Below are 10245 nucleotides of genomic sequence, written 5' to 3' on the forward strand. Positions count from 1 at the left end.
ATAGAGTATAGACATATACTCCGTAGTAATTAAAATAGTTAAACACAAATTAAAATTTCTTCCCAACTCCCAACACAACCTACCCCATTGCCACCTAAGTCTTCTCCAATTGCGTTTTTTTGGTACTTTGGTCTGTAATCTCAACTTCACTAAACTTGTTTAGATCTGAATATCTCTCTCTCTTTAACTTTACCACTAAAAATTCCTTGACAACCCTTAAAAACCCACCTATTTTTACCATAAATTCCGTAATTATTTTCTTGACTAATTCTTATAGTGCTATTTAAAGTTCTAATTTTCCTACCACCATCAAATAAATTTAGCCTATGCTTTTTGAGTATTATATCTTTCAACTTTATTATAATTATTTCTACTATATTATCATCACCTACCATACAAAGATTTCTTCTCTTTAGTACCTACTTTCTTCAAAAGGGGTTGTTCTTGCTCTTCTCCTTTTTTTTCCAGCCACCAAACTCTTCGAATTTCATTTTTTGATCAAAATTAAGAAAAAAAAAGTTTTGATCTTTGGAAGAGATGATGATAATTAATTTGAAACAGCCCACAATTTCTTTCACAAATCCCAAAGTTTTGAGGCAAAAATCTCAAATACCCACATGCCAAATTGCCAAATTTTCCCCAAAAATTTGTCGAAAATCCGATCTTTTGATCCAAAAACCCCTAAAAATTTCAAATTTTGATGTTAGAGGGCTAGGTTTTGGTAATGGGTTTTTGAGGGAGAGAAAATCTGTGATCAAGTGTGAAGCATATGAAGCAGATCGATCAGAACCCATTGATGATGAAGTAGTAGAGCTTCCTGGTGAAGCTGCTAGGAAGGTTAAAATTGGAATTTACTTTGCAACATGGTGGGCTTTGAATGTTGTATTTAATATTTACAACAAAAAGGTTTTGAATGCATTTCCATACCCTTGGTTAACCTCCACTTTGTCCCTTGCTATGGGTTCTTTGATTATGTTGGTGTCTTGGGCAACTAGGGTTGCTGAGGCTCCTTCTACTGATATTGATTTTTGGAAGGCACTTCTTCCTGTAAGTTGTTATTCTTTGAATTAAGTTTGCTGTTTTTTTTTTTTTTTTTTTTTTTTTTCAAAAAAAAAAAAAAAAGCTGTAATATTTGTTGGTATAACCCCTAAATTGAAAGCTGTAATTTTTGTTATTATAACCCCTAAAAAATTGAGTAGCTCAAAATAAAATGTTTTTTAGTATGTGGGTTTTCAACTTTTCATTTGTTACTGTTTTGATTAATAGTTGATTGTTATTATGAATAATGTTGATCCTAAGTTATTCCAATTAGTTAATGAATAATATAAGAGGTCAAAATTCGGAATTTATGCAAGTTCTAATTTTGTGTGTTGTAGCTTCTTAAGTTGAATTAATGGTGTTGCAGCTCTCTTGTTTTGTTTATTGAATGGGAAACATGTTTAGTTTGTGTATGAATTGGTGGTTGATGGAAAAAAAAAAAAAAAAGTAGCTATCATAAAGTGCTGAATTGTTGGTTTGATAATGTTGAAATGTTCTGGTGTAATTTGGAATTTGATGTTGTTTAATGAAGACAATTTCAGTTTGTTTCTTAGATAGAAGTTGCTGTCTGTCTTAGAATTTCTGTTTGGTCCCCAATTTTGGTTTTGTTGACTTCTCATGGTATAAAATTTTGATAGGTTGCTGTGGCACATACAATTGGACATGTAGCCGCCACTGTCAGCATGTCAAAGGTTGCGGTTTCATTTACACACATAATTAAGAGTGCTGAACCTGCTTTCAGTGTGGTAGTCTCAAGATTCTTGTTAGGCGAGTCCTTTCCAACAGGAGTGTACTTGTCACTGCTTCCCATCATTGGAGGTTGCGCGCTTGCAGCTGTCACTGAGCTTAACTTCAACATGATTGGTAAGGAGAGAAGAAAACAATATGATTTCCACAAGGGTCAACATTAATATGGTGAATGAGTCTCATTACTCTCATGAGAGGATGGTATTTGAGCTTACTTGTTCTTCATTCCAATATAAGCAATTAGCTTATTCGAATACGTGAGCTGTTCAGATTTACTCATGTCTTGCCTTTTGGGCCTCTTAACATACAGCGGATTCAATAATAGCTGTAATTTGTGTGCTTTTTACATAATCCCAATCTGAAGAATAGTGTCTCAACCCTTGGAACACACATCTAATGTTGTGTTTGCACATTAGAAATATGAAAACATAAGCGACTCTTGAAAATAAACACCTGAGGCAACTATTTAATAGAATGTACCTTTTCCTTCTTCCAAGTCTACACAAAATTCCAAGCATTTGGAAGTTCTTTACTTAGACCTGTCAGTTTTGTGTTGGCCAGGGGCTTCCACTTTGATGTCTATTCTGTTGTTTTCTTAATGCTAAGTTTGGTATGTGTTTGTTCCATTCAGGTTTTATGGGAGCGATGATATCAAATTTGGCATTTGTCTTCCGCAACATATTTTCCAAGAAAGGCATGAAAGGGAAGTCTGTCAGTGGGATGAACTACTACGCTTGTCTGTCAATTCTCTCTCTTGTACTTCTCACTCCATTTGCAATCGCCGTGGAGGGACCCCAAATGTGGGCTGCTGGATGGCAGAAGGCTGTTTCTCAAATTGGACCCAACTTTATTTGGTAATTTATTTGCTCCCGATTATTTTCCCCTTTTGTTTTCCGTGTTGTTCCTATTTGGTTCTGTATGTGATATGGATCTCTGTTTTCTCTTGTTGCTCTTCTTGTAGTTAAGAATCAATATTTTGTATTGTATCTTAATTCTTTTGCACATAAGAATTGATTGGTGTAAATACAGTGGAATTTAGTTGTCAGCATGGTTTGCCTTTGTCTCAACATCTTGGCACTATTAACTTATATCCTAATCAAGTACAAGGACTTTGTAGACCTTGTGTTTGCACTGGTTTTGCCCTCTATAGATTTCTTCCTGTCCTGGTGAAATATCCAGAAGATGGACAAAAGAGTTCTGTAATCGCTCCCTTCATATTATCTACTCAGTTGAGGTTCTTTAGAGGTATCTTGAACTGTAAATTTTCACTTCAATTAGAAGACTTCAATCACTTCATTTTAATATCTGAAGTGTTCACGTGGTCTAATACTCTAATGTGTACAATAAAGCTCTTGCCCGAGTTGGTAAAATTTCCAACTTAAACTACTACCTCCGGTTGAATTTACTCGCAACAATTTTCTTTTTTGGGTGGTTCAATTTACTCGCAACGAACTTGTTTCTTTCCTTTTTTAGTATGTTTTTGGGTGGTTATTGACCAATATACCCTTACTTTTTTTTTTAAACAACCTTATTAAATTACAAATCTGATTTTATTATATTAAACCCCAAGCTTAATTAATTAAACCCCAAACTTAATTAATTAAATCCTCATCCCCTTTAATTTTCTCTCTCCTCCTCCAACCCCATTTTCATGGTGGCTTCGTGGTGTAAAGAGCAGCGGGGGTTGCAGATCGGCGGAGTCATGTGTTTGATTCGTGGGCCGGGTTTCGTGGTTTCAGATTGGCGGGATTCGTGGGTTTGATTCGTGGGTCGGGTTTCCTGGGTTTGGTTTCGTGGGTAGGTTTCGTTGGTTTGGTGGGTTGGTAGATCGGTGGTGCTGGGTTCGTGGTTGCAGATCGGCGGTGCTGTGTTTGTGGTTACTAGCTCGAACGTGTGGTTCTGGGTTTCGAGGTTCGTGGGTTGCTGGGTGCGTGAGGTGGTGGTGGGTCGGCGGGTTGCTGGGTTCGTGGGGTGGCTGGGTTGGTGGGTTGTTGGTGGTGGGTTGGTGGGTTGTTGGTGGTGGGTTGGTGGGTTGCTGAGTGCGTGGGGTGTTGGTGGTGCATCGGCGGTTTGCTGGGTGCGTGGGGTGGTGGTGGTGCGTCGACGGTGCTGGGTTTGGTACTGGGTGGTGGTGTGTGGTTTGGATGATGCTTGGTGGTGGGTTATTTAATTTAATTAAGGTTGAATTTGTTTTTTCCTTTTTTTTTTTGGGTTGGATTAATAGTTAAGCATATACCCTTATTTTTCCATAATCATGTTTTCAATCTTTTGCCTTGGTTTCCAAAAACTTGTACTTTGTTGCGACTAAATTGAACCGGAGGTAGTATATAACTTCCTAGATTTTATACTTTTTATATTCTGGTTTTATCCTTATTAGTAGGATCCTGTCCATTGAGTCTTACACAATACCCGTGTGTTGCTACATTAATTATATTTGTTTCCAAATAAATAATGATTTTGTCATCCTTTTACTAACAAGATGTTATTGTTGATTTTGCTATAGGTGGGTGGCCGCCCAAAGTGTGTTTTATCACCTCTATAATCAAGTATCATACATGTCACTGGATGAAATTTCTCCTTTGACGTTTAGCATAGGGAACACAATGAAGCGTATATCTGTCATTGTCTCCTCCATCATCATTTTCCGAACACCTGTCCAGCCTGTAAATGCACTTGGAGCTGCCATTGCTATCTTCGGGACCTTCTTGTATTCTCAGGTAAGTGTCTGTATCTTGATAAAAATGTTGTTTCTTTGTGGTTATATCATTATGATGATTTTGCAAGCTTTTTGAGTTGTCTCTTTGACATTCTGATTTAAGGCCTTTCTTAACGAAATTATGCTGGTTTTCTGAGCTTGGCAAATCAAATTACTCCCTCCATCCTGTCATAATAGCTGCATATTACTTTTAGATGTCCAGAAACAGTATGACTTTCTTGAAATAATATGAACTGATGATTATACTAATTACTGGTCTGAGCATATGGAAGACAATCTAAAAGCCCCCCCCCCCCCCTCTCTTTCCGCTCCCTACATTAAAAATAACCTCTAGTAATTAAGTACCGTTTTAACTATGTTCTGCCTATCGGGCTATTGTGCCTACTACTATGTTGGGTAATTTTATGATATTAACTCATTGAGAAGGTAGTTCTTCTGAATTTAATGATACTGCGGTTTTGAGTTAGGAAATGCTTTAGACAGTCTCAGCTTCCTTTTCTGTTGTATCAAGATAAATTTCATCCACTTTGAAGCCCGCATACAGCTGAACCGTAGTAATCCTCTAAACAAAAGCAAAGATTTTAATTTTAAATCTAAACATACCAAAAATTACTATTTAAATGAGCATCAAAACTGCAATTTGGATATGGTCCAAAGCCCTAGATGCTCTTATCTCATATATTCTTAACCCTGATTCTGAACCCCTCTCGTTCGGCCCTTGTTCTCTGAATCAAATACTAACTTATGACTTACGTAGTGCCATTGAAGTTTACTTGGCTGCTAAATATTTCCTGCATGTTTTATTTTATTTGCCAAAAAAATTGAGGATAGGCAAGCTGTCATCAGAGTCATCACTTAACAAATCTTATGTAGAGATGATTCTCTGAATCCCTCCCCATTAAAAAACTCTTGGTTTTCTCCATGGTTGTCCGCCATTGCAGAGAAAGATCAGAAGTTAAGAGGCATAGTTTGGAGATCTTGACGATTCAAAAAAAAAAAAAAAAAAAGTGATAGCTGCAGTTCAGAATTGAGATTGATTGCTAAATAAGGATATATTATAAACATAGACAAGTATATGAATCTTTAAATTCATAGATGTTGTCTTTCTCATCTAGTTCCAGGCGTGAGTGTTTTAAATTCTTCTATGATATCTAATACTCTGTATGTGCTTTGTATTCTGAATTTGAACTCGGTATCTCCCCAAAAGTAGACTTGTTCCACTTGGATTTGAAATGAAATAGTTATAATAGTTCAATGTGATTATCTTTAATGACAAACTTAGTAGTTTCCTTGTATTTTTGTTATTTAAGAGAAGGTTCTGAGACTCGAATCCTAGTTATTAAAAGTTTATATTTCTTCCTATATGGTTGCTCAATTCTGTTTGGCAGAGTGGCTGTCTGTGAATTTGAACATCTAGTGAATCATTGAAGCTCTTTTTTTTCCATCTTTTGTGTAATCCACTCCTAAAACTATCCTATCTTCTCTGCTTGCTACAATGAACAATATTTATCTGTTAAGCTAACCCAAGCTCGTGTTCCCCCATCTCACATAAGCCTTACCTGAGATAGCTACCAGTAATGGAAGAAGTCTAAAAATAACTCCTAAAGCTAGCTCTAACTATTGTTATTTAAATGAGATGAAATAAGTGTTAATCCTTAAAGTCGCTAGTCGATGGCTTATTAATATTTTGCACTTATACCTCAATCACGTTAGTGTGAGTGGGTCTGAATGTCTGATGTTATAATTTGCTTGCAAATCCCTTTTCTACCTTGAAAGAATGACTGGCCTACTATTTCTTTTCTTGTTTTTTTTTTTTTGGGCTGCTTCAAATTTTACAGTAATTTTTTCTTTGTTATGCTTCATCTATTTTCTGCATATAAGAGTCATGTGTTGCTTCACACTTTTTATATGATTAATTTCTGTTAATTAGTCAACTGATTCTTGTGGCATTAGTTGCATGGTGATGGCAGTAATGCCATCATGACTCCGGTGGTGTGGTTAGCATCAAAATTTAGTATTGGTTGTTGGAAAGGATTGGCTGAATAAATATCATAAGAATGCTTTGGTTCATCGGATTTACCTGAGTCACATAGGCAGGAACTGCTTTACAACACGGTAGTTGACACCCTAAGCATGCTTTGAGACGCGAAACTACCCAGCAATAATTATTGCATATAAACTGCTAGCAGTAACCATGCAAATATCAATCCCTGGCTAATGAGTCTCTTGCGTATTTAGAAATGTTAACCTGGTATCTTCATCTTGATGTTGAGATGGTTTCTTCTTTCGTAATGCTGAACTTCTCATTTGTTAGCTTTCACTAGATGCAGGACTAATTCCATCTTGCTCCGATTTTCCAAAGATATTCTTTTCGAAACACATGGATATTGGAATTGGTTGGCACTTGTAACTAATTGTAAACCCTTTCGTTTCCTGCAGGCTAAGCAATAAGGAATCAAGATATCCGAGTTGAATGTAGAGCTAAAGTGTTTACAAGAGCAGAGGTATTTGGTGGTGTGGAAGTTGAATCTTTTCTTCCAAGAATTTAAGGCCACTGGATTTTGATAAGGTTGGATTGGCATGGCATGGCATGGCTGGTTTACATGTTGTAGATAATAAGATAGTACCTCCGTCCGTAGGATTTTTATAATAATCATACACAACCGTCCGTAGCATGGAGACGAGGCGGATAAATTTTATCTGCCTTTGTGTGGCCCATGAAAGATCTTTGAAGTTTCAAATAAAACAAGTTTGAAAACCTCCGTCTGTCTTTTGGTGCAAAAGTGCCCAGTATACTGATTTTATGTATTTTATGCGTTTTTTCCCGGTAAATTCTGTTCTGTTGTGTTGTGACTTATGAGTACCTTCAAGGAGATGTTTGGATTGATTGCTAGACAATTGTGTATCGTACATGAACTATTCTTCGTAATAGAGATGAGTATATTTTGTTTCCAGATTAGTAGTTACAGAGTACATTCTTGCGTGTTAGTTTCTGTTCATGGTGCCTACTGCCTCGTAATTTGTTCTTATGTAGTAATTTTTATCCTTGTTCAAATGAAATTGTAGAGTTAGGGCCTATTTACTTCAGCTTAATTCCAGTTCAGTTTAGCTCTAATCAGTTCAATTCAGCTCTAATCAGTTCAATTCAACTCCTAATTTCCTTCTCTCATAAAATATTCATTTCAGTTCTATTCAGTTCAGTTCAGCTCCAATCAGTTTAGCTCAGTTTAGTAAATGTGAATAGACTCTTAAATATCTCTTTTTGAAGACTTGCTACATTTTGGCTTGGCACAAGCATCCATCATCCATTATGCGTAGTAAATAGTTACTCATAAAAGGAAGTTACTCCATACATCCTATGCTCGGTAATTGCTCAATACTACATATATAATACCACTATCTCCGTTATATATTATTTGCAACTTTTAGGTATTATTTGTGTGATATAAATAAAGTTGCAAATAATACAAAACAAATGCTCCAAATTAAATAGTTAAAAGGTAATTTATTAAAATCTTGCGTGATTATATTTTTTGCTGCTTATAATTATAAGGAAAATAAATAGTTAAAAGGAAACATGAAGGTATGTGAATTGCTTTAGATTTAGGCCTTGTTTGGTTGATGTAGGAAATAAATTCTCATGGAAAATTCTTATACATGGAAAATTACTTCTTTAATAAAAATTCCTAAGTACACACTTGGTTGGAACCATACCTTAATTAAGAATTGGTTGGATTGCACAGTTCCCTACACTGATTTAGTTGAAGCACTTTTATGCTTCAAAAAACACAAACTAACTATTAGGAAATTTATCTTCCTTATTTGGAGTATTTGGAAAGAGCGTAATTCTATAATTTTCCACCAAGAATCCTTTGATATCCCTAGAATTTACCACCGAGCGCAATTTGCGTTCAACGAGTGGCACTGCAGAACTCTCACCGATACCTTTTCTTCATCGGGATTTCCTTTTCGGAGATCTTCATCTACTCTTCTTTCTCATTCTCCAACAAACACTATCATGGTTGTCTGGGAAGCGCCACCAACAAATTTCTACAAACTCAATTTCGACGGTTCACTCCTCAACAAGTCAGCAGCAGCAGGTAGAGATGGCAACGGGTCGGATCTGGATCCGGGTCTGGATGGACCCGGATCCAGATCCGTTTCTCTAGCCTGGATCCAAATCCGACCCGGATCCACCGAGTCTAAAAAAATTAAGACCCGGATCCAGATCCAACGGGTCCACCGGGTCCGGGTCCGGATCTAGGTCTAAAACGGGTCCAATACGTTTTGCCTAATTTTTTACAATAAATGTAGTGTTTGGGTCAAAAATCTTCTATCAGAGGTTTATTAAGTTCAACCTAAATTAAAGTTATACAACTAATCTAAAAATATAAAACAACCAAATTATACACTTGTCTTTTGAACACAAAAATTATAAACAATGAAAAAGTACGATGTTACAAATGAGCAAGCAAAAAAACAACAATAATGTATCCGATGTGAGCATAAAAAATCCATCTTTTAAAAGGGCTAATCTTCATCACTAACATCATAAACATGTTTAATAAAGAAACAAATAATTTTAGTTTTTTTTAATATGAAAATTATAAAACAAGTAAACGGATCTGGGTCCGGGTCTGAGGGTTGGACCTGGATCCAGATCCGTTTTTTTCAACAGGACCCGGATCCGACCCGGATTCGTCGGGTCCAAAATTTGAAGACCCATATTTGTGGAAAACGGATCTGGATCCACTCATCCGGGTCAGGTCCAGATCCGCTGCCATCCCTAGCAGCAGGGATCTTCATCATAGACAACAGTGGGACAGGTTTAGGAGCTTGCGCTTTCAACCTCGGCACCACCAAGGTTTTCATAACAGAGGTTATGGCTCTTCATAAAGGCATTTTTCTAGCTCTTTATCGTGGGATCAAAAATAATATAATTGAAGGTGATAATCTTTTAGTGATCAACTCCGTTAAAGGCATCTGGTCAACACCATGGCAAATTGATCATATTGTTAAAGACATTTGTTCTCTTCTTGGCAAGTTCGATAACTAGAGCATTCGTCATATCTTCGGGAGGCAAATCAAGCACCGGACTATATAGCAAATGTTGGTCATTTAGTTAGTGATAGTATGGATATTGTTCCTTGTAATAATTCTTCTTTATTGCCCCTCCTTTCCTCGGACGCATTAGGAATTCCCCTCGTGAGGAGGGTTTCCTAATGTTTACTTTTTTTTCTTACCATTGTAAAAATAAAAAATAATAAAAAAAAAGGTACACAATTGTGTTTGGTTGTCATGCGGGATTTTGTAAATCCTAGAAATTGTGAATGACCAAGGGTGGGGTGAGGAATTCTAGGACTCTAGCAATTAGAGTCATCTGAATCTAATAAGGGCATAACCGTCCTTAAACTGTTTACCCACTTGCAAAAAAAAAAAAAAAAAAAAAAAAAAAAAAAAACCAAAACCAAAAACTAAGGTTGGGGGTAAACCAAAAAGTAAGGCCGGATAAATGGGCTGAAAAGAACATTTCTTTCTCTTCATTTCCTTCTTTTTTTTTCAAAAAAAAAAAAAAAAAATCTCAAATAAGAAAATCTGCAACTTTGATGTCTTTCATTTCCTTTTCCTCAAATGAAGTCTAAAACTTGTGTGGGTAATTGGCGCTAAAACAATATATTCGTTATGCTTGTTCTATCTTTTGCCTTCTTTTCCCTCCAACGTTTTCTCACCGAAATGGCGAAACT

The 10245-nt window shown here is 36.3% G+C and overlaps 1 protein-coding gene and 1 long non-coding RNA gene across 2 annotated transcripts; one reads left to right on the forward strand and one right to left on the reverse strand.

The window, feature by feature from the left end:
* Positions 1 to 399: 399 nt before the first annotated feature.
* LOC145574924 (glucose-6-phosphate/phosphate translocator 2, chloroplastic-like) lies at positions 400 to 7455 on the forward strand. The gene is made up of 5 exons (XM_081632810.1): positions 400 to 1047; positions 1677 to 1902; positions 2417 to 2639; positions 4289 to 4502; positions 6941 to 7455. The coding sequence occupies exons 1-5, from the start codon at positions 538 to 540 to the stop codon at positions 6950 to 6952; spliced, it is 1185 nt and encodes a 394-aa protein (XP_081488936.1). The 5' UTR covers positions 400 to 537; the 3' UTR covers positions 6953 to 7455.
* LOC145574925 (uncharacterized) lies at positions 4288 to 6944 on the reverse strand. Its single transcript, XR_014098220.1, has 2 exons — positions 6582 to 6944; positions 4288 to 4666 (listed from the first exon to the last, which is right to left on the reverse strand). It is a non-coding gene; the product is annotated as an uncharacterized LOC145574925 (long non-coding RNA).
* Positions 7456 to 10245: the final 2790 nt, after the last annotated feature.

This window comes from Chenopodium album, chromosome 13, assembly GCF_948465745.1.
Source record: "Chenopodium album chromosome 13, dcCheAlbu1.1, whole genome shotgun sequence".
In the NCBI taxonomy this organism is placed as follows: Eukaryota; Viridiplantae; Streptophyta; class Magnoliopsida; order Caryophyllales; family Amaranthaceae; genus Chenopodium; species Chenopodium album.

Bases quoted from the DNA above. Each gene is read 5' to 3' on its own strand.
- LOC145574924 (XM_081632810.1), top strand. From the start codon at position 538: ATGATGATAATTAATTTGAAACAGCCCACAATTTCTTTCACAAATCCC. The intron at 1,048-1,676 runs GTAAGTTGTTAT...AAATTTTGATAG, and splicing joins TTTGGAAGGCACTTCTTCCT to GTTGCTGTGGCACATACAAT. The intron at 2,640-4,288 runs GTAATTTATTTG...ATTTTGCTATAG, and splicing joins ATTGGACCCAACTTTATTTG to GTGGGTGGCCGCCCAAAGTG.